Source organism: Helicoverpa armigera, chromosome 7 (genome assembly GCF_030705265.1).
Source record: "Helicoverpa armigera isolate CAAS_96S chromosome 7, ASM3070526v1, whole genome shotgun sequence".
NCBI lineage: Eukaryota > Metazoa > Arthropoda > Insecta > Lepidoptera > Noctuidae > Helicoverpa > Helicoverpa armigera.
Window position 1 is genome coordinate 8,190,296 of NC_087126.1, and position 25,969 is coordinate 8,216,264.

At 37.2% G+C, this 25,969-nt stretch overlaps 1 protein-coding gene across 1 annotated transcript in view; it reads left to right on the forward strand.

Annotated features, from left to right (window-relative positions):
* The window catches only part of LOC110371995 (uncharacterized), a 190,056-nt gene that overhangs the window by 42,618 nt on the left and 121,469 nt on the right, over positions 1-25,969 (forward strand). The window contains exons 4-6 of the mRNA XM_021328494.3: positions 1,889-2,110; positions 6,545-6,629; positions 8,041-8,108. Of these exons, the coding sequence (XP_021184169.3) occupies positions 1,889-2,110; positions 6,545-6,629; positions 8,041-8,108 (375 nt within the window). The remainder of the gene's footprint in view (positions 1-1,888; positions 2,111-6,544; positions 6,630-8,040; positions 8,109-25,969) is intronic.

The following is a 25,969-nucleotide window of genomic DNA, read 5'->3' on the forward strand; positions in this document are numbered from 1 at the left end:
TTACAATATTTTATAGTCAAAAACAACAAACTTTCATTTGTCAGAGATGACCAAGCAGACTTAAAACTAAGAATATTAATTTATATTCATCAGTTTCTCAAACAAAACCGTCGTAATCCGTTGCCTGATCCTGAGGCCACGGGCCGGTATTAATCACGACGTAATCTCACCAAATAGAGCTACCCGAGAGCAAAATAAACAGTAATGGCTGCAGGCATCGTTGCGTAACCAGTGCTGAGTCACCGCGGAGCTCCGACACGCTCATCAGTGCGTGACAACACAAATATACTTACCGCTTACGACTACTACGCAGCCAGTTTCCAGCCCATAATATCGGAAAATGATTTGACCGTGAAAAGCCCTTCATTGTATTCCACAGCGTCACCCGTAAAGTTCCCATTCCACAATATAAGATTACAGAGTCGTGTTTCTGCTTCTCTGAATAATACATTTGCAAACATTATAATCAGACTCAATAACGTCACCTTGAACAGTTCGAGTTATAAAGCCTGTAACTGTATCCTTTATAATTACACAATTGTACTTCCATTGTCTGTGTGGAGTTTGGTGTTAAAATTCGTTGTGGCGGCCCACATAAATACTTTCAAGCAAGCTGTCCACACAGCGGCGGTGACCCTGAATGCTCCAATAGCGTTAGTTAGCAAACAGGCGGATACACTAGGTCTACATGTAGATATAACAGCCGTTTGTAGGGGGGCGCTGGGGGGAGGGGGGCGGGTTCAACGCACCGGATACGTCTGTCGCCGGGCACTGGCTTGTATGCAACACACTGAAACAGGTGTGCGTTTATGTCAATGTGTGTGTTGTAACATTGACATAAATACTAGTGCAGTCGTGTGCACGTTTAACTCCGCCGTACAAACGGGTATGGGTATGTGTGCGTGTATGTAGATTGTATGTGTACGGTGAATTATTGCTGCACTTAACACGATATACGTGGGCAAGTATACTAATGTTGATTTGTGGAGGTGTACCTAGTATAATGTGGGCCATAATGTTTACGTGTGATACGAGGTCGTAAAGGCAACTATCGATGTTCTGCATTAATTAATATATAAATACAGATTAATGTTCTGATTGGAATCTAGGTATGTGTGCTACCAGCATGTACGATGCTAATTAAAGTTGTTGGCACATAGATACATAAACAATTTACTTAAATAGGCGTTAAATAATGTTGAAACTGTAGCAGCTCAACTGGAAATTATTACTGTTCGGATTGATTAACATTTCTAGTTTCATGACTTAATATTTTTCTAGTTATTTTTTCTAACATAAGTTTTTAATAAGAATAATTTCTGAGAAATCTGTGGTTATATTTAGTTTTAATAGCAACTAAGTAATCTATACGTTACGTGAACCAACAAAGAAAGTCTTTTCGTATAGAAACAACAATTGGTTTTATTGTGAAGGGTTCCAACAATGGCTGCCGTAGAAATAATAGCGAGTACCGACACAAGAGTTCTGCTAATAATAGACGTATTTTCGTCTGAAGGAAAAATATAATATCTTTCTGAGAAAACTTGTGGCTTGGGGCTATGGTCTTAATATTGTTATAAAAAGTTCAAGGACTGAAGAGACACTATGACCTTAAATAAAGCTTTACTTTCATTTTGTTTTATTAAAATAGAAAAAGGTGATGAATAATTTTACGGAGAGAAGACAATAATGTGCTTTGACTGACTCTGATAAGATTCTCTAGCACACATTTTAGGAGGCCCAATCACACCATCCAATGTAATCCTATTAATGATTGCCAAAATTCGTTGGATTGTTCATACTTACCAGATACATAAATGCAGCTATCAGATAAGTTGAATATTATCATTTAGCAACACTTTCTTGAACTGTTCTCTTCTATTCACAGGAATGGGACCCTCGCCAGGCAGGCTCCGAGGCGGGTCTGGACAGCACCGTCCTCTCCGCCCTGGCTTCCGAAGCCGCAGAATGGCGGACCATACAGGATGGCCAGAGAATTCTGACCACCACGCCATCGGTGCTCGGAGGCTGCAGAGCTCAAGTGTACCGGTCTGCCGGTGCTACGCAATGGTACACCGCTGTCATCGTCGGAGTCAACGAGCATACTGGGGTGAGTAGTAGGAGATATGATATTTGATATACAGGCTCTTGGAGAAATGGCTCGGTTTGAACTACAAACAAAAATGGTTTGGGTTTGGCACAGTGTTCTAGCAGACCTGAAATGATGGTTCATAAAAAAGCTGGGTTTAGATTATCACACCTAGATATTATCCTAAAATAAACGTTTAAATATTGGTCCCAAGATTCTCGATGGCATCATAGGCTTGTATTGTAAGAGCTGATGTTCCCAAAGCGGTTTTATGCAAAGTGCTGTATTCAAGCTAATTGACGTGTAGTATCCATTTAATTGATTTCACAAATACCAGTTGAGTTACGAAGGCCAAACATTCACTACCTGCGAGTGATATTAACTATAGCTGGTTAGACTGGAAACCAATCCCAAATACTTAGGAAAAGGCTCAATAATGAATGCACTAGTTTCCGATACGTTGTAAGTAGTTCAGACAAACAAGATTAGATAGTTTAATGTTATAAGAACCAAGTTCTTCCTACGAGCTCCCATGAAAAGAGCTTCGATATTACAGATAAGCTTAACTTATCTAAAGAAATTCAGGGAAAACTTGATTCGAAGAAAATTCAGTTAGCAAAAAGCGCCATAATTCTCAGACAACCTGAAAAGAGCTTTTAGATTCAGAACTTCCACTTATTTAAGTTCTCACGTTATAGAATTTGAATACTGCAGTTTTTTTATACATAATAATTGAAATGAAACCTGTTCCTATTTTGGTCTGCATTATTATTCTGTTGTTAAATATCATCTTAACAGTCAAGATTAAATAAATGGCATTTAATGTCCTCTACATTAAAAGTCATTTGGAGTTATCTATTTCCAAAATTATATTCGACAGAACTCGTTAAGATAATGTTATAGGTTTTGTAAATATTCTTATCACACAGCTCGTTGGCTTTGTTAACAATAGGATTGCGAAGGAATATCTTAAATATTTAAGTGCAGGTGAGCTCTAACGTGAACAAGTAACTGTACAAGACATTCTACAAGATAATTCCGAAGCGGGAAGTTCTGGAGAGAACCAGTTTGGTTTACTGAACGCGATGGCATCCGACAACGATGTTCAATTTATAAGGGCGCTCATAAGTAACGAAACAACTTGTACAGCGTGTTCGTTACTCGATCAACATATGGAAACCAGTTCTGCAGAACGCTGTGTCCCACCATAAAAGTCTACACGGAATCCTGAACTTTCCACATACTTCCAATTATAGCGCTGCCTGTGTATTGGTCCACGAGGCGCCTGCTGGTAATGTTGAAACCAGTTCACCACTTATTGATGGACAAGCGAGTACTTTGCGGGAACTCGTTAATTCAAAGGCAGCCATGGATGTATAACATGTACGATTAACCGACGTCGAGCGACGTGTAGATAGATGTACGAGAAGTAAGTAAAACAGCGAGTCAATTTATGTCGACAGCGACCGTGTGAGGTAACGCTGATGGAGATTTAATTGAATTTCGTGATCGATGTGTCATGCGTAGGACTGAGTGCCGTTCAATTAATTGCAGTCCATTAAATTGTCTTTACTGCCACAGAGTGCGGCCTACAGAACACAGTGTGGTCTTTGATAGTGATTCTAACTAACATAACTGGTAAACTTTGTACATGAGTTAGTCTCACGAGAATGTAGGCGATGAAACTTCGCAAAGAGGAATACATGTTTGAGTTTGAAAATAACAAGCTACTTTTGCTTTATAGCAAAATTCTCTTAGGGATACAAAATTAACGCATGTTTGCTTCAAGTTTAATCTATGCGAGGAGAGCCGGGTAACTAGTTGAATATTAATATCCATAATTTCAAATTCCAAGCCCGTATAGTACTTGAAACGCCAACCGTACATTGTTTACGGATCAAGGCCGGCTCACGATATTAAATGGAATTTAACTACAGCTTAACGTGTTATTATATAATGTTCGTGTTCATTTTATAAAACATTAGATCAGACAATATACCTCTAATATCTCTAAAGAAGAGGAAAACAAACAAAGCACTTCGTGGAAAAACTATTAATGTAACGTGTAAAAGTTTCGCACACTGAACATAAATGAGGTCAGATTTTACCCTGTAATTAATAGACTGCGTTGTTTAATAACTAGTTTCATCTACTCGTTGTTAGTTCATTACCTGAACTGGGAGAGATTTTATCAAATTCTCATACAAGTACAAGAACTTCATACATTTTTTTACAAGCAGAACCGCTATCCTTATTACCCGATGTATATTTATTACGACCATTGGTCATAATTATTTATGAGAGGAAGTTGTAACCGTCTGCCTGCGTGTTCCGTCTTAATGCTTATTAATTTATTATTGTACAATTATTTTCTTTAATTGCTTCCATAATGCCTTCGGTCGGTTGCCCAGCAGCAATACTTACTATTATTAATTTAAGTTTATGGGTACTGTGAAATGAGCTTACAGAGGTCCTGTAATCAAGATTAATCTACAACATATTTGGGGAATTCATTACGTTAGCGTACAACGGAGTTGTATCGGTAATTCTGTGGCGTGTGGGAGGGTTTAGGGAGCTCCGTTCCTCCCCGTTCACCCCTTCGCTAACTTCTCTAAACAAACTTTGTTGTTTTGCGTTATTGAAACACTTTATTGTTTTTCTTTCATCTCCTCTCCTTTGAGGATGGCGTTGTCGAACTTGTATTGTACGTATCCAAACGAAATGTTTCTGTTTGGATTGCTTGTTAAATGTTTTTGCTTCTGTACTACCTATTTAACTTTACACGTCTAGCAACTGTTTTAACTTTAATCAGATGAGTTGGAGTTTTGTTTTTTGTTAGTTTTAAAAACAGTTTATGGGCTTGGCTATTACTTGTTTTAGTATTAACTTAAGCTACATGTAGAGTGTGATCACTTATCATCCACCCACGCCACATTGTGGTTATGAGATTTTTCTTGAACTATGAAGAACAAGTTCTGAAGATCATAATCACATTTTCTAACTTTAAGCTCCCCGACTAAGTCAAAAAACTTTGTGAATTCACTTTGATGACGACCATTTCATTATCTGGCACACGAGCTCAAGACTTAAGCACTTCAACACTTCAAGTAGAAGAGCCTTTTTGTTGGTTAATCCTGAAAGAGATACAAAGTGAAGGCTTGTTCAAAGTTAAGAAGTCACATAAACCTCTCGACTTCTAGTCGTCCTTGTGCGGGTAGGTGAATGCGAGCAGCCAACTACAATTATTACAATAACTCATCAAACTCTTCACAGACTGTCAGAGTTTTAGAGTACTTCAATCTATCTCGAACTTTGCTAAGTAATTACAGTTAAAAAGTTGAGACGTTAAACAAATTTATACTGCGAATTAGCGAGTGGAAAACTTCGTTCGTACTTGGCGAGGTTCGTATTACTGGCGTCCGAAACGTCGAAGTTTTGAGTAACCCCCTCGTGCGCCCCCCTTTCCCGGTTTCTCAAGTAACTTTCTTAAAGTTTCTTCTTTGTTTCTCACAAGTTTGTGTCCAACTTTGTCTGTCGGCTGTCGACATGTTTATCGACAACTCTATTTGTTTATTTTATTGTTGTTAGACAAACATGTCCTATACAATTTATTCATAGCATGTATCCTTGACTTTTCAATTCACAATGGATATCGTTCGTTGCTATTCAATTTATTCACCTACCAAAGGATGTCTGGCCTATAAATAGAACTTTTTATAATGATAATTCTAAACAAGTTCACCCGTGCGTAAGAACTAGATACTAAGCAAGATTCGGGCGCAGTTTTTTGTGAATACATTTTCGATTCTGATTAAACTGGCAGTGGGTAGAGTTAATGGGCACGTTCAAGGTTATATTCGCTTAAAACACCTGTACCCAGTTGGCGAGCGACATAAAACAGAAACGTATTTGTTTACGCCATATTCTACCGAACCGCGCTCGGGCGTGAGAAAGTTTAGATGGGAATTTAGGGAATCTGTTTTGCTTACGAATATAAAACACCTGCCAAACTTCAAGTTTTACTTCCAAGGAAATTGGTTATTCTTATACCGCAAGTATTTTGTTTGTATGATGGAATGGAAATTTATTAATAGCACCGATGAAAGAGCTTAACAAAATATTTATGAGACAGCCTTTTGGCTCCTTTCAAACTCATCTATAATTCTATTTGGTTTCTTATAAATAAAACGCGCTATAACACCAAACTGTCGGTTAACGTTTTTTATAAATGTTAGTGTCTTCTTTTAAAAGTAGATGGCGCTAGTGGTTACGTGTTGTAAGTTAAGTGCCACGACCGAGCCGAGGCGTGAGGTGTTATAACGGTATCGGATCATCATAGGTGATCGCATTACCATATCTAGTTTCATAAACAGAGCCATTTCTATGAATCCGGTTATGTAGTAACTTCATAGAAAAACAAAGTAATAAAGTTCTTATTTCTTGTTTTGTTCACAGGAGCTGACGGTGACAGATGATACAGTTCTAGAGGAGCACAGCGAAGATCCTTCTCTGGTGCAGATGCGACTCCTTGGCGATGGAGGTAAATAACCATACATTACCCTTTATGTATTCCATAGACAATACAAAGCACAAGCAATCAACCAATGGAGCCGAAACAATGCGAAACTGTATCGCTTTGTCGCATTACGCACCATTATTCTGGTTAACGATTAAAAGGATCGTCATGATTGATTACGATAACATTTATGTGGGTACATGGAAACAATGGGGTCTGGTTACATAACCTACACGCTGCAGTGAACAATCTTCGGCCTGCCATCTGCGGAACAATGGCCGGGTTTCACCACACGCACAGTTATGATTTATACTTAATGTATTTTTAAATAGATATCGTTCAACAACATATTGTAAGGTCGACTCTTTTGTTTTGCTCTAATCTTTTAACCCGATTACTAGACGCCAATAGACAAATCTGGCGCTTAACCTTTTGTGCACAGACTAAAGCCTGGTATTTATTTTCTATCTATTAATAGAAAGTTCATTAGTTAAGATTCTCTTTGTTCAGACTGTCTGAGAAATTATTAAGTATACGTAGAAGTTTCTTCAAACAATGAATATAGCTTGGGGCATCGTGGAGCTATGAATGCTAAGATATCTTTTATAAATCGATCCTTTGTTTAGATAGCAGCTGACAGACTAATAACAGTGCATTATTATATTGTGCAATGTGTGTGCCAACGGCTATATTGCAATGAGAACATAGGATGGGTGTTGTAAGTACTTTTACGTGCATAATTGGATTGAAACCTTAGTAATTGGCGTTGCAATATGCTGAAGAAAGAATATACGCTTTACAACCTACTTAGTGCGTTACTAGGAACTTACAATAAGGGGAAGAGTATCTATAATTCATTTTTCCATTTGTTTTTCCTCTACAGAAAATTATTATTATTGTAGGTATATACTGAGAAATTCAGTACAATTACTAAATTCGTTATCAATCTTGCCTCATTCCTGAAATCCTTTATTGTCTAAATTTACTCTGGAATATTCCCGACTATTAATTAGTACAGCATTTGTGGCAACAATAATTAGTGTAACATTGAACATTGTGTGCTCTGGGGTACGCTGTACAAATAAGCCTCATTTCAGCAAGAATGAGGAAATGTGAGGAAATAAACAACTTGTTTACTACCAGCGGAGATTAACGACATTTAATTGTTTTAATTAATCTTAATCTCGAAGAATAATGAATCGAAAGTTTATTTAATGAAAAGGCTGAAAAAAAAACAAGCGTAATTGTATTGAATGTGCTTATTAGTTCTTAATGGACGCTTTGATTAATCGTGTTAGCTCGTACAGTAGACCGCACATCAGTGGTAACTGTCATGCACCTTAACTCAATAGTAATAAGTACGATTTTCCTATAAAACTGTTACCACTGACCTGAAGTTGACTGTACAATCTAAAATCGATTTTCTTCTTTTCAGTAATCGAATCGATCATGAAGGGGGAAGTGGTGGGCGTGATGCCAAGACGTTCCCGCTCCAACCTCCAAGTAAGTTCACCAGCTAATAATCTGTCTTGAATATTTAATTAAGTAAGAGATCCGAGCTTCCCGCCTCTATAAAGGAAAATTATCCAGTTTCAACGAGACGATGTTTCTCGAAGCTAACTGTATTACGCAAGAAGGTACATGTACCCACGTTAGTTGTTCCCTCCGTACTAAATTGAATTCTCTCAGATTTCTTAGCGTACTTAAAATAAATGTCTCTAATATAAATTACTATTTGTTTCCAAAACGTGCACGGAATGCTATTATAAAAGGAATGTAGATTCCAGAAAATAGTTTCGCACGTAAACTGCTATCTACAGTTAATTTCGTAAAAGTGAACGAGAATGAGACGGGCCTACTTCAAAATGTCGGTAGCATGCAAATGATGCAAATCACTTATGTATATTCAAGTAGCGTTTGTCTGTCTATCCGTTGGTTATTTTGGTGTTCGTGTCGCGACAAGTCCCGGCGCCTGGTGACGCATGCACCGCCATTATCCTGAACTCACACCGGTTCAGCTAAATATGGTACAAATGACTAACTGGTAGACGCAGTTTCGATCTTCTTGGAAGGTCCACTCGGAATTAATTAGGAAATAATCTTAGCTGAAACTGATATTGATGCTTCAATGAAGACCGAAGATGGTGTAGATGGCTTATTTATGCAAATGTAGAAGCTAATGGTTTTACCTATCTAGGAATCTTAATGATAGGATTGAGACATCGTTATGTAGGTATGTCCCAATCAAATCATCAAGATTTTCACAAGTTTCTCTCTAAACAATCTTCTTTAAGAAGCCGAAAATCGATCTCAGTGGCGTGCACTTGGAGAGGCCTATGTCCAGCAGTGGACTGCGATAGGCTGATGATGATGATGATGATGAATCTCCTTTACGTATTAAACTGAAACTGTAAGGAAATCAGTTTTCGGAAACCAGTCTTACGCCATTGTTCCAGTCTAATCCACTGAACATTTATGACATAACAGTATATTTTGTAGCCTGCTAGTCAAGCGCAAAATGTTTTCCGAACAATGTTTCGGTTGTACAAGTTCTATCGCTCCAACTCTAAAGTCTAAACGATGAAGTTTCTGCACCACTGAACTCATTTGAATATTGGAATAGAAACTCGTACTAAGAAGTTTGGCTCTGGTATTGTTTTAATGTAAATCGAAGGATGTTTAAGGACACAAGCGGAATACTCCTTTTGAATATTAGAATACGCTCTGGCTTTTAAACTTCTGGGGAGATTCAAATTTAGCTCTAGCGCTGTTACAAGTGTAGGATAATTAGCTTCCAGTCCATAAATATGTCTAAGCTAATTCTGTTTCTGAGTGAGTATATTTACAAACTGCACTTAAAGGGCATTTGCTAATAAACGAAGCTGACGTTAATTATACTGGCGGTTGAGACACAGTCGGTGATTTTCCTATTTTTGTGGTCACAGTTGAGGTATCGGCGCGTAACCTAATCAATCATCCATTGGATAATGTTGCTCGTTATGGTTAACTGTAGATCTCTCTTATGTTCTTTTTACATTAACAAAAGATTTTATATTATTTAACTATCCCACGTTGCGGAAATTCAGGACACGTATTGCAAGAATAAACGATAAAGTTCTAAAGCAAGATGGAGTTTTATTTTCATATTAAAATGGTTGCTCTTGCTCGAGGTAGCATTCAAGGTTCCAAGGATCGGACGGACCAAGGTCTCGACATTCGTGAAGGACACGTCTTGTACCCTCAGATGGAATTAACACTGAATAAGAATGACTAATTATACGGTTCGCCTTCAGATAATCTTGAGGTTCTTCTCAAAATGTTATCGACTGGAATAATTTTGTTATTCCAAGAGCGTTTTTTGCGTTTTTGGTCATGGATGAAAATTTTGCAATTTCTGTGTTATTTTTCTTCATTTATTTTGTCCTTTCTTTGTTCTCTTTTGCTTGCTTCTAAAAAAATTCTTATTAAACTACATTAATTTAATGTTTCATTAATTCATATGCTTTTCTATAGCAGACTAGAGTTATGAGATGAGAGAATGTTCTCATCTCATAACTCTAGTCTGTGTTATTAAAATATTCTACTTTGAAAAGGAAAATACTGAACTAGTGATAAACTTACCTAAAAGAATATCTTCCTTTGTATTCTCGTACAAGAAAAGCACTTAGAAAGTATCTATTTGGAGAACAAAGAAAGTAGTACTGAAGGCTCGTGTAATAACACTATGTGTAGTAACAGATACAGATTAACATAAAACGAAGACAAAGAAAATCGTCAGTAACTGCGCAGTGACCTATCCAAGCCTCAGGATGTGTAGTTATTATTCACAAAGACCAATCCCACTAGAACTCGAACCTCGAAACTACTGTCTACCTTTAATAAGTAGGTCGGAACATCAAGTCTGTGGAAAGGGTCTGTGTAAACTGGTCCTATTTAAAACACCTACGCTTACTTTCATATTCCTTTGAGCTATACATGTATGTAAATATTTGAATAATCTTTACCCGAGAATATATACAAGGTCTCCGCAATTACAGTTTGAAGTTTTAAATACAAAACCAGCTTCTGTTTCCAGACTAGATTACGAAAGAGCAGCGACTGATTTAGTTTTGAAATTAGACTGTCAATGAAATATTAATTCATATTGCGAAAAGGAAACGAAAGTATTTTATAAAACGGTAATACAGTCGTCCGAATTCATGTCACTGTTCGTGAAGCATATTTCTTTTTGAAAGCCAGGAGGCAATGAGAGAGATTTAGCGATGCATTGTACATGGACGTCACGTACAGCCGTGCAATGCCCGATAGTGCTCATCTCGTATGCCACCAATACACTCGGCTATAATTCTCATCTGGCCATGTTTGCCGCACCGCACCGAGCTCACGACACGCGCCTCGTTCATCAAAATACTGGACTTTGAACGACCCATTACAAAAGTTTACTGTGTCAATCAATTTTGTTACCCAGAAAGAACTCCTCGTATTCCGCTCAGCACTACCGGTAACATTGTTTAGTTACGACCGGTGCACTACTTCCCAGGTACAAAAATATGAAAAAGACATTTGAAAGCTCTTGTAGTTTGTGACGTGAATTATTCACATCGCATCCACTCCGCCCGACAACAAAGCGTTCAAAACAATTCCACATCAATTTGCATACCCAACGGAAACCTAGTTTGACATTCATAAAGGCGCAATTTATGCTCAATTAGTGCAAATTCTTGTTCCTCTTACCTCTAATTTTAATTCACCCGAAAATTCAACTCGACGTAAATCCTGCAAATAATACGATTAAGCCGAACATTGCGCTCCGATTTGACAAAGGGGGAGCGAAGCAATTCTCTTCGTAGCAATTTGTCTGGTTCAGTGACCCTTTTCGGAGACATGAGTATTCTCCCGGCTCGGAACCCATAAACAATTCATCTTGTGAAATCTACGCATAGCGATAGCAGATTAGAACAGGGCCACTATGTATGCTGTCGGACTATCGATTCAAAAAGTACATTCAAACAAATCATCTCCACTTTTCCCTCAAGCTATGCTGTAATAGCACCGTCTCTTTCCGCACGTGAGTGGAATGCTAAATTGTAATCCTAACTCGAGTTGTTCCTGCACGTTCCACGGGAATAGTAAAAGGGACTTTGAAAAGTGCACTTTTAGAGTGTTTTTAGATTGCATGCGACAACTTGGTGTGCAGGTGTACCGCGATCGTGAAACTGCTATAACTAAGCTTCCCTTTATATTGACTTTTCTGAATTGAATTGTCAAGAAACATCTGGAATTACTTTTTGTCTAACTCTGACTGCCATTTGTAATAAAGATTTCAATCGAAAGTTGGCGCCAGTTTGCTATGAAAAGATTTATTTACAACTGGTTTTAAACTTTGCTAATGACTTGGTGCTTTGGTGTGGGAAATCCGGTTAGTCACGATGAAGACGTCTTCGGTAATTTAGTAAACGAAAACATTGTTTGACGTAATAGATTTGGCAACGTTACCTACCTATTTTTTTACCGCTTGAAACTTCGTTATGAATTGCAGCTGTTAATAATTCTTTAGACAGGGATTATAAAATTAGTTATTCGCGTTACATTTTAGTTGAAATTGTTTTCACTATTAATCAAAGTGCGATAGCCTACTTTTTGAGTAATTTCCAGTTACAATAAAAACTGCTTCTCTTTTTTGTGCAAATAGATTATTCGTAATTAAACTGTCAGGCAGAATATTTATTACGATCTGAATAGAAAGTAGACGATTAAATTCTGTAAATATAGCGGTGTTTATTTTTGTGTCTTTATTTTAATGTAAGCAATTAACATTGTATCCAAAGCATAATTTTAAATATTTATGACAGCAGTTACATAATTGGTTTTTGTCGTCTACTGCAGCCAACTCAAATTAAACCAGTTAATATATTTGAGATCGTAAACATGTTACATTATTATCGTCGAAATTAATGCTTTGGAAGTAGGAAAGCGCCGAACTCATAAAATATAGATTATTCTGGGTCATCAGGTGGAGGTAATTTAAGCCGTAGATAAATTGAAATTTTAATATCGCTTATAATATTTGTGTTCCTACTTATAGTTAGAGTCAGACACACTTATTAAAGATGTAAGGAAGTTTTGCATTCGCAACTAACGTTTCAGAGAAACCATTTCGAGTTGGATTGCTGCCAAAAACAACTCCACACCTCCTGGTCAATTCAAATAAATTATCATTCGAGACTGACTGTTGATAAACAAGAACACAAGTGAAATGAATTTAATGATATTTAATGTTGAAATATAAACATGTGTCTAATTTTATTTATAGGTTTAAGATAACCAGAGACATTTTAAGATCTAGGCTCAACTAACGATTAGTTGAGGAATTCCTATCGTTGTAAAAGACATGAAATATTAGTTGGCAATGGTCAGATCCCGAGAGAAATAACGTAGATAATTTAGAAAACTGGTCACTGACCTTAAGCTTGTCTTAACCATTTTCGCAGGGAACGTTTTCAAAACAGCAGACCTATTCATACAACGATAAGTGTAGTTTAGTGTTTATTGGAGTTTAAAAAACAAAATAGTTTAACAGAATGAGAATGTATTGAAAATGGAGCGCGGCATGCAAATTCGATTGCAAGCAGTGCCGTATCGGAGCATGTTTTAGAAAATATAGGGCCCTTGGTTCTCGAGTTGCTCGGGTCGCCGTGAAACTTGCTTCGTGAATCGATTCAAAGTTTCCCTATTGCCGTGGAATTGGCTCTGAACTCACACCGGTTTTTGCCGATATGTATGCATTGTCTCCGATTGTAACAGGTGTGAGTTTTGCATAAAAACCGACGCCTTATTATTTATTTTATTTATTCTTGTTTGGTATTCGATCTCGAAGTCTGAATCAATTATTATATTTATGCAAATGGTTTCTCATCATCCTTATGGCAATCTGTTTTATTTTTCAATGATAAGACATAGTCACTCTCTCATATGTTGCATTTGTCTTTTCTATGTTTGTTATCGGTTAAAATTCTTCTTTTTAAATCTTTTTGGGTATCTATTGTGTTGCAATATTACTAACTGTTTACTTGGTATCCCCTATTTTCTTTCATGCCTATAAAAAAGTACCCTAATGCGTACAAAACAATGCATTCTGCTTTTACGTATCAAAGACGAATGTCTTCTCATGGTCCGCCAATAAAACTAACATAAACATTCCAAAAACATCAAAATGGGGAACGTCCATCACCCTTTGTGTGTGTTTGCCATAAAAATTCGAGAAAACACTTGAATAGAAGTTTTTATATGTAAATACCGTACGTGTCGAATAAATAAAGTCCCCCTCTACGACCGGGTCACCAGTGACATTGTAACAAGGATTAATGGACCACGGTTGCAAATTTATACCGTTATCGTCATATTCGTTTTGGAGATGTTCGTAAAGCGTGGCCCATTTCGCTTCATTGTGTTTAATAGCTTTGTACGTGAATCTATTCGGCTGACAGATCAAGGGCATATTGAACCTTCCATACTCAGCGTTGGTCATCGTTTTTGTTCGTGGCTCCTTGCCAAAAGTTTTGCTGTCAGTAAAAACAAACATAGTTAACCTGAAAGTCGTAACAGTAACTGAGCATGATTCATGTTCTTGATATAATTTGTTCGGAAATCTTTGCACGTAATCTTAGAAACGTGTTCTTTTTCCATCTTCTCATAATTGCGGTTGGTATATGGCATACATATAGGTAGCTATTATTATGCAGAGCCCGTTAGCTAACATGGAGGATTTCCGCAACATTATAGTATTATGCAAATAACATATGTCTCTAATTGAAGTATTTCTATAACATTTATACGGCTTATTGCATAAATATCTGTATAGTAATCAAAACGCTATTCTGTCTGTAACTATTTCATCATACAAATAATTAAATTAAACGTGGTATTGGTTCTCAGAATCAATTATATCGTTGCTAAATTCAATGTACGCATATCTTTAGATCGTGATATTGTACTGAATAAATTACATTATAATTAAGTCTGAAGTAAATAGGATTGCTTTGAAATGGCATTTGTCTTCGTTAACACGAGTAAATGTTTAGATTCTAGTTTCAGACTCGTGTAATGCCTCGATGAGAGTATTATTCTCGGTTTATTCTCGTAGATTCCGTCAGACATCAGGACTGCTAGCCAATCTGTCTGTCGGTGTTTCTGTAAGCTTTTTCTCTTCATATATCACATCAACATTCATTTGATCCTTTGCCAAAACGTAATCTCATACTGTGAATCTTTTGATAGGTGGGTAACATGTTTCTTTCATTATGAATGCCGGTAATAACAAAAACGTTTTGATGACAAAAAAATCCGTAGTCAATGTCAAATAAATTCGCTTCCACAGCCAGGCATTTTCTTCTAAAGATTAGCTTTACATGATCGATATACAAAGAAGTTATGATGCTAACGGATTGGTATTCCAATCTTTACAGAGGTGTAGAAATAATAAGTAGGTAAGTATATATGCATAGTTGAGCACCATTATGTGCTGATATTTAATTAAGCTACGTCCAACTTTTTCGCTGTTAGCTACTGAATAAAACTTGAACATTGAAGCGAAGGCGTCAGTATTGTTTCTCTATCCAACGAGTTGTTGATTCATTTAGAATAACAAGAGGGAGAGTATCTCGTGAAACTGTAATCGGTAAAGTTTTGTAACAACATCGGCCGACTTTCCACCTCCATCGGTAAAGTTAGTTAATGCGAGTTCCCGTGGCGTGCAGCGGATACGGATATCGATCGCGACAAGTGCGGGACGCCGGGATTCGTCTGGCAGTCCCGGGTAACCGAACACCCTCGCCCACCCCACCCGGCTCCCGTCAAAAGGGTCTGTATTAACGTGCCACTCACTACTTTGTTCTTGTTTTGTTTGAAGGTTAATACTCATTTTGACCTGAATGACGGAGTTCCATGTTCGAGAGGGGATTTTGAATTAAAGTCGTTGAGATTCTTTTGATGATAGATGCTCTTGTAGGCGTAACGACTAGCGACGGCAAAACGATTGTATGCCGACTGAATAAAAACTGCTTTGGCTCTTTTGATACTTACTCCTACACATTCAATCAATATTTTAATAATCTTCTTCAGAGATTCTTTTTTTAGTACTCAGTCATAAAATCATTACGCAAGCATCATATAAAAATAATCCGTTACAATAAACTGGTCTTTCCTGAAGATAAAATGGCTTGCACACGAATTAGATAACCTCCAGCCAGTTCGCGTTATACAATGTTACTCAATAGATAACTCTTGTTTATCACCTGTCGATATGGACTGTCAGCTCTTCAGAGATAGCGTATCGCGAATCTGTATCATTAAAAAGATGACCTTGCTTGTGCGGAAGGCGCAATGTGTGTGAAGTATAATTAATTATGCAAGCGTGTGTCTGGTGGGCCGGCGGTGCGGGCGGGGTGCGCGGCCCCTCCCTCCCGGCCAGCCAGTTTGCGCCATTCTCCCGCGTCGGCATCACTACGCTCGGTTACTCGGAACGGTTTACTGAACGCATCTTACCTTTCACCGCACTAGCGTCACATGTTTTTCGAATTTCTAATGTGCCGCGTGACGTCGTGAAGTGATTTTGGTGCTTTGTGGCCATTGTGGACCGTGGACCGTCCCCCGCCGAGCCACCGGTACTTGTCATGACTCATTGTTTACTATCGCCTATTAAGTAGTTCGCCGGCTTACATATTTGATTTATTATATTTATTTATAACAGCAATAACACTTTATTTTGTAAGCTCATACGGTATTACGTGTTATTATCGTATCACATTATGTTATGTAATTTATATTTTCTCAAGTTACATCGAATAACTTTATGGTACTTATTTGCATTACCTACCGCTTTATCTTCTGCTTCGTATTCGTGCTATGAAACTGGATTAGGTTTTGACATTTAGTTAATGTATGGTCAGACCAGCTGTCTATCCACCTGTATGTTACCTATGTTAGCCTAATTCCAATTAGCATTCCTTTTGTTGGTGAAATGATATTACGTACTCGCAGAGTCTAATCTGCAACAGTGAACATGCATCGGAAAGCTAATTAGCATATAATGGTTTGAGCACGACCGGCTAGTACATACGTATACCTACATATGCATACTATAAGCTCGCATGCAACTATGTAGGCGCAGTGCATACAAAGTAGAGATAGCCACACCCCGATAAGAGGACTGTCTCTCTCCCACCTCCACGTTCTGGGCACAGTATATTATACAGCTTAACAGACCGTTAACTCCGAAGAGATGTTTATGATAGTTCGCGAGAGTGGACTGGAGTTCCGGACACCGGAATTAGATCAGTTTGAGAGTGTTGCGCATCACTAATCGAGGCACGCACAATGTGCGCCATATTGTTATTGTTATTACATCGCCTTAGAAGGAAACAGGTCGTTTGACTCGGTCTCGATGTTTGCTTTTGTTCTTTTCTAACTTCTTTGTTGGTCGTTATTGTTCCTTTGTTCGGCATGATAAAGCGACCGCTGCGGACGAGACTATTTATAAACATTCACCCGTCGATTGGAATATTTTCTATTGCGTTACTCCCACAATTATCGGAGAATTCACAAAGGTCACGACTCCACGAGCGATACTTTCTTTGAGTCTCCAACTACAATACAAGTCTAAGTTATAGTCATAATACGACGCAGGTGCTGGCATAATTTAAGCTTTTGTTATTTTGCTTTTACGAAATAAAATATGACCGTAAAGAGCAATAAAGCCCGAATAAGGAGTTGAATAGTTCGCTAGACGCAGCGACATGAAGGCGGTACACGAATACCACGGGCCGTCTACATCCCACGTACGCCCACTCCGCATGTAAAGGCTATACGTGAATAAATCTCACCTGACAACGCCGCCCGGGTCCGCACGCTGCCTTACACATAACCCGAGTTTATCTTACGCTGGCGGATTTAATAGAAACGTGAGCGATTCCAAGAAATTACCGATTTATTTCCAATGTGAAACAACAATGTTTCCTTTGAGAAAATTACATTTTCATACCTCATTTTATTAAGCTTTGTGTGTGGATGTGACAATAAATAGCTATCGCGAGAATTTCCAACCAATTCAATTGTTCCACTACAAAAAAATGTAACAGAATGTTGTTATTCAGAGTTGACGAACTGCGGAGAGCCGTGGAGATGGAAGGAACAAAGCATAAGTTGCGACTGGCAGTCAGGCGACATACCCAACTTATTTATGTTCGGCTGTATCTAACCGTATCGTAGGCGTGCTGTTTTGTATGTAAACCACATACATTTATTATATTGACGTCATAAAACGATACGAGTTATAAAATACCCGTTGCCTTTATTAGCTTTGTCGTAACTTTGATTTATTATTCATTATGTTACATCTTAATTTGTTTTGGCTTTGGTCTAATAAACATCAACAATAATACGTCGAGAAGTATTAATAAGCAAAACAATATCATATAATTCCTTGTTCAAATGATTAATTCAAGAAGTAACTTCAACGGATGAAACTCGAACTAAGTGGGCAGAAGCTTCTGTTCGAAATGATATTTTTGAACCCATTAAAATGTGATGAAGTGATGTAACTTTCAAAATGTAGTTATAAAAGTATTATTTTCTTTATTGTGGTGCCCTAGTTCGTGTATACTCTTCATATTAATAACAATATATACCCTTTTACTTATTGCTACTTCACAAGACATTAATAAAATAGCTTTGGGCCTGATCCAAGTTTCAGTTGTATGTAGCTCTGTTTGTTTAATCTTTGATAGCCTAGTATACTGCTTTTTGTATTGTCTTTTTACCTTCCTTCCGGCACTTGATAAGCGTTTATTATTACTTTGCTATCTTCGTCATCATCTTCATCTTTATTATCATTATATCCTTAGTCATAATTATAACGTATGTTCTTACACAGTTATCTTGAAATTATTATGATGTTAAGTGTTTCTTTTTACCACATAACTGTGATGTTTAATTTATTACGTTAACGTTCTGAGTTAATCATTAGAGCTTCCTGTTTGGCGATACTTAATAATCAACATACCTTCCCACTTTACATGGAAATACATACCATGAATTAAACATCAGACGACGTTTTATTTTTAAATATTTGCAATTCGCAATAACGAGACAAGGAATAAGTGTACATTCGAATTCAATAATCAGATACCAATAATGGAAAGTTTTATGAAAAGGAAATTGTTTATTTGAATGTTGCTCACGAAAATGCATCTCAAAAGGCAAAATAAGTTAGTACAGTCATCATAATTATTACCAGTTAGTAGCCGTATCGACTTTATAATCTAGTTAGCGAGTCTGGCCCCAAAGGCTTAGGACCGGACTATGAATACCGGTTTCTAGTGAGAACAGAGGGGGAAGTGGGGCGAGCTAGTCCGACCAGTCGAGTTGCTCTCCTGCCCCCGGCTCCACAAGATTGAGAGATAAATGTACCGGGAAATACTCGTATGAACAAGTCCCGAGGCGCTATGTTTTTTCTCTCCACAAGCTTGAGAAAGTTCGTGAAATTGTATACCCGTGAATACGGAACGAACCGCGTAATATTACGCTCAACAATGATAAACGCTTAATCATCTTGAGTAATCACAACAATCCTCCGTGGCGTTGCATAATGGAAATAATAACAACGAAGTATGATTATAATGCATTTACTAGTACTTGGTATTTTTATGAGAAATGCGATAACACGCGATTTTATTGTTGCTGAAGTGGAATAAATAGATATGAGCGTGAACTTCATATTACAATGATAAACAATACGAGTATTAATTAGACACATGCCATAAAAAAAGATTACAAAGATGGTGTTATGTACGCTTGAACGGATTAAACGTGGTGATCCGTTTAAACCAATTACCGCAAGTAGAGAACATACAAAGGAGAGTGTAACAGTATTATATAAATTATGTTAGACGCATTCATTGGTAGACAAAGGTCAGGCGAGCGTGCACTTGCGTAACGTTTGTAAAGTGTTACTCCTGAGACAGAGTTCCGTGCATCTGCATTATGCAATGCTTCTCGTTAATGCACACGAGTATTTCTTTGGAGCAGAGCTAGAATATTTTGACGTACGTCAGTTTATTCAAGCGTGTTCTAAATATTAGGATCGTACTCGTCTTTTGTTTTGTTCTCATTTTAGGGGGCCGATCGTATTGTACTAGAATTTTATGGCAAAGCTTGTGGTGCTATCCCTTTTTGGAGCTTTTATGTTCACATTCCATATCAAATATTTCTGCTACTCATTTTTGTCTTCATTCTCTGACTACAAGTATTCATACATTATTATTTCAACTCAATTCTGGATTAACAACTTTATGTTCTTTAGCTTTTATAATATTTTCTTTATCGCGATCGTGACTAGCGGAACATTTACATAGCAAAGGTTTATTTAGAACAAGATTAAGTGTTTACTAAGCAATATCAGCACTTCAACGCTTTGAAGTAGATCGAAGCCGTTAACCTCTCGTGTTCAAATTAACCAATTAATCAAAGTCCGTCTATTGTGTACCCACGTATCTATTATCACGATCTCGTGAAGGCAGAATGGATCAATTTATCTTGGTTATTTTGTCGATATTACCCTTCGGGGAGCGGGCGGTGTCTATAAGGTGAACTTGGAAATAAATCGCTGTACTGTTGCCGGGGACGTTGATCTGCAATGTTCCGTGTAAACATTATACACGTGTCATGGATCATTTGTACTTGTTTCAACTTCAGCTTCGTCACGAATTTTCGTGTAATTTTAAAGGATTATGATGCCTGTGTTTGTAGCTGTAGTACGTGGAACGTGTCAATAATCCGCTTAGTTTTTTCCGACGCTCGTTTAGTTTTCGTGTGCAGCTGGGGTGTAAATCCTTCCCTTTTTAATGGCCATTAGAGATTTTTGTAGCATTTTTCTATTTTACCTTTTGTAGGTTTTATGTTTCACCGATGGAATACGTTTTAAAATATTCCACATGGTATATCAAGTCTCTTTTATTAAATCGTAAATATGTTGAAGAATATTCACATTTTCTCAAACATCTCGGTAATAGGTGTAGCTCCGTTGCTAGGAAACCGTCAAAGGCTGCTCGTGCCAAGACTTACCGGGAAATTGCTCCTCCCAAGGCTTGTAGCAAAGCTCTTTAACATTTAAGCGATCAAGTAATTTTAATGTGTTTCTTTTTATAGCTCAAGGCAAATTGGAATTCATTACATTTTTGTCTTTTTGTACTTACACGTTTATGAAGATTTTTATTTTATTCTCAAACATTTTTGCCTTGTTCTTTTCCCTGTTTTGTCCGTGAACTTGTTTACGGACGGAGCAGTAAACATGAAAAGCAATTTGCTGAAAACATTTACAAATCCAGTTGAGAGTCTGAGTAATCAATCCCGACGTGCTTAGGTATAGGCCCAGTTGACTTTAGTGTAGATAAGTGAGTTGATAGTACCGTTGCTATAGAACATGGTTCAGTACACTCCGTCCACAATGCTCAGCTTGTTTATTGTGTGTTTCAAAGGGAAACACACAAAGGCACGATACACAGTGTGTAACGTGCGGTACAACGCCACCACGGAGAATATAAACGATCTGATTGTGTTCCCATTGAATTTACTTGCACTATACAGCTTTCATGATGGTGGAATATTAATCGTTTATAAGTTCTATTTAGAGCGATTGTGAAAGGGTTTATTGGGTACGAACTTGCGGAGAATTCAAACAGTATAGATTGTAATGTCATATTTCATACAAAATGCGGAACTTTATGCATATATTATCACGCGGATTTTAACGGCATGAGAACTTGAGTCATCGGGCATAACTCAGCTATAGAATGTAGAGCATATCCTGTTGATTACCATAATGCAAATCATTATTAATGAATCGTTAAAACTAGGTTACATTGAAAGCGAAGGAACGGCTGCGAAACACTTTATTCAACCGATGTATAACGGAGACCATTTCCTTTAAGTCAATTTTATCTCATAACGGTCTCAAAGATTTGAATGGGGTGAATGTACCGTTTTCGGGCGCGAGAAAGCGTTTCCGAGGGACTGGTCTTTGGAAAATTCACTTAATAGCTTATATTGTAGGAAATTACATGAAGCCCGACCTTTTGTGTATTGAGTTGGCTTAAATTAGAAAATGGTGTTGTTACCTTGCCGTTAAATGTTAGTCAGGCTCTCATTAGCAGTTTTATGTTTGCCTTTCGTGACGTTCTTTTTGCAAAAACCGTCGAGTCACGCTCTATTTTTCTGCAGCACGTTTCTTTAGAAGCTACGTAACTAGGTATTTAGTTTTCCTCAAACAACATCATACTACTCACATGAGACTCAAAATTTTGATCTGCAATCATATTACTATTTCAACCATGTAGTGCTATGTCTTTGCTAGTAAATCACGTTTATGTATGGGTAAGCAGGAAGTGCCTTTAGCTATGGTCCTTATAGGCTCATATCACGTTAAGCGCTTATGGGGTAAGTAGAACAGACATTAGTAACTTACACTGCTTTGAGCTAAATGTTGTGCGTATATTGCGAAACGCTTCGCTTTCAAATGCCATACTGAGATTGAACTGGGAAAATCTAGGATTTTGCAAAATTGACGAAGAGAAATAACGAACTTATTTATTACAATAGAGATATTCTTATCGATTTGTTCGGTTAAGGGACGGGGCCAAAGTTTATTTGGTTAACCCAAATGAATGGAAAGTCTTTCTTCAATTTGTAATATTCAAAAAGACCCTTGAAAGAATTCCGACTTTAGATTAAATGAAATTATTGAAGAGGGAATTATTTTATTGTTATTATCTACTTACCTACCTTATTTCAGTACCTATGTATCTGTTTTATTCTAAAAACTATAAGTAGCCAGTTCTGCCGTCAACATGAGAGCGAATGACCTTATTCGTAATATGGCATTAATTGCTCCTCGTTTTAGAGTCGATTGCAATTGCCCCAGTGGCTATTTGTACCGGGTCTATTAAAAGTCGGGTCGACGAATCGAGGCTCCTTCAATCTAAAGACTAGTTAATATTAATTGGACGTTCATGTCTGCATATTAAAGAGTTTTCATATTTATTATCGTAGTTCGAAATCATTATGGTTTCTGTTAAAATCTGTTCAATTCTGAGTATACTTTCTTTTGCAGTTTTAAGTTAAAATAATTATCATGTTGTAAAACGCTGGAGCCGTTTTTTATTACGCGGAAGTATAAAATATTTTAAAAAGCGAATACACAGAATTTTTATTGCTGTAAGTTCGTACATGTATACATTTTTTTTTACCTTCTTGCATGATAAAATCGGCTTTTAATTATATCGCTCTGAATTTTCCGAGATTATAAAGTAAATTAAATTAAGCCCGGTTATGCTGTATGTTTAATATTTTTATGCAAAAAATTATGGTTGGTAGTTAAAATATATATTTTTTTATTTAAAATTGAATACTCTCTGTGTTTTCATCGAAAATTACGTACAGAATTCAACAGAAAACAGTATAATAAAATTAACAATGTAAATATTTACTTTCGGCCTTACATTATAATTACTTGGAGGGTAAAAGTACGATTTGTAACCCTCGCAGTGAAATCTCATTAAGGGGAAGGATGGGTTTGATCTGTCACGCACAACGTTCTGTACATAGCGATAAAGGGTTAAGGGTCTAACATACCCCCGTCGAGGGGTGAATGACACAAAAGAATGACAAGACATAAAATAGACCGTCCGTTTTATGAGAACTTGCGTCAAGAGAAATGTGTTTATTTGAAACTGTTAAACCCAAGGTTACTCGTAAGAATTTTGTGAAGTGCAGCCAACATTGTTAGAGTAAAGTAGCTGCTAAACGTTCTATTTGTAATAGTCATTACATTTTATATTGTGTATGTATAATATAATCATATACAACTTTATAACAAAAATCCTTAGTGTACTCACAATTATAATCTGCAGTCCATTCCATCGTAAAAGACTTATAACGTCTCATAACAGTTTATAGTTCGAATATTGAATTTCAATTGTTTTAAAAATGACGCATACCACAAACGAACTAACATAACGGTGGACCATTGCCAAATATTTGAGAAGAATTCTCAGAAAAGAGATAAGTTTTTCTTGGAAAGTATGTAAACTAAAGTATTTGTATTGTAGAGCTATATATAGGAGAACGCGGGTGGAAGATAAAAGAACCTATTATAGAATATTTCTATAATAGGGCCTATTAGACTCCGCCTAATCAATATGAGACCTCCCACGACGCTAGACTGATGTCCCATTTTACTTATACATACTAACGTTTGAGAGCAAACTTTGTACTCGTAAATAAACAATCAAACATCTGGTTTTTCCCACTAGGTGTGATCTATTTGTCATTTCTGAATAACTTATAAGAGGTTTTCCATGTGCATTAATTTATTTTGCATTCATCTGCAATAAATCAGTTCTACAAGGAGTTCAGACGTATTTACCCGACTGCCAAAGAAGGAGGGTAATGTTTTTCGAGTGTATGTAATTTATACTTATTATATTATTTTGAACAGATTTCTATCATAACCTAATATCTTCACCATGTGAATGAATCTTTCTCAGTAAATTAATATCAAAGATTCTCCCATTCTTAATCTCTCGAACAAAAGAAACGCATCGCATGCGCCATTAAAACTTCATCTGGCGTCCTCATGTTGAAATAATTAAATTAATCTTGTGCAAATAACTCACCGACTCGAAACGCAAGAGCCCAAGTTTACCGACAACATAAACGACCGTTTTTCTTAAAACAACCGTTTACCATGACTTTTCACGTTCTCATGAAGTAAACAATTGTTTTAAGAAAACGGAGGTTTATGCTGTTGGTGTACTTGAGCCTAAGACTATTAGCATGGAGTATAGAGCAAGAAATGTAATGCAAAGTATGCATTTGTTGTGCAAGCTCGCAGGCCCATGGCCTAGATCGCGAGGCGCATTGCGTAGGTCAGTCATGTAGCGTGTGACCACACTTTCTCTTTAATGTACCATTTCACTTTCACTTGCCGATCGACATTTCGATGTCATTTTTGAGCACATTAAAGTCTTAATGCACAAACAGTCTCGCATTATAATTTTTATTTTTGAGCGGAAGTTATGAAAAAAAAGTTATAATGTGCATACATAATTGTTTATGTAGCCAGCGGAAATGTGTTACATATGCAGCGAAAAAAGCTAAGAGTTATAATTAGCATGTATTTCATTATTATTCGCAGCAAAAAGATTAAGCACGTCTCAAATTAGACGTAGATAGCAATCATTTATATTCATTACTGGTACATAGTAGAAGATAATGAAATTTCGTAGTAACAACACTAGTTGTTTAATCAACAATCCGATCTCCTTCACGTAGGAGTAGCTACAATAGTTTGATTAAACATGACGTAACTAGAACCATGTAAAGAACAACCGTCAATACTAAGTGAACCAAATGACTCATAACTTTCTCCAGCGCGCTCAGTAGACGTGGCAAAGTTTTAATTAACGTTTTAAAAACTTTCTATTCATACACAAAAGTTTCAGCGCGTGTTGTTTGAATTTGTTTCTTAATTGATGTTATTCTGGAGTTTGATCACGCCAAATTTTCGGCGTAGCATATTTGAATATCTCTGCTTTATCCTTTGAGGAGTATTTATCTTATACTATTTGTGTTTTCGTAAACAACATATCATTCCAATATGACGGGTTCACATATGCATGTGTAAGCAATAAAAGTTCCCCTGCGCGAAAGATAACTATAATAAACAAAGTTAGTATAGGTACTCAAACCGAGCCACACTGAGCCAACAATGTTCGTCGATCCATACAAACAGGTTGTTTGTCAATTTCCCGATGACGCAGCGCGTTGTCAAAGCATAGCTCGCTTGTGCACATAAACAGTTCAGTCGCGACCGACGACTCCACCACCCCCCGTCCCCCTCGGGGAGGATCGCCCACCTCCCCCGCTGGCCCATTTTTCACGAGTACTTAGCATGTCGTGGCCGGCTCCCCATCTCCCGACCACCCCAAGTTCGCATGTTTATGCCATAAATTTTTGTTATGACAACACCCGGTCAGCTGAGCCTTACACATTAATTCAGTACACATAAAAGAAATTATGTTTGCTGATACTGAACTTGTGTATAAATTAATATAGTTCAGTAATTAAATTCTGAATTTCATTTACTTTCTCAATTATAACTGTCCGCTCAATTATTTCGGCATTCATTCGAGTTCGCAACTTTATATCCTTTTGTATTTTCGTCATTAATTAAAATACAAGATTGTTTGTGTCTTTTGGCAGCCATTCTGCTGTTGCTGGTGTTTTATTAATTCCATGTTTCAATTCTTGAC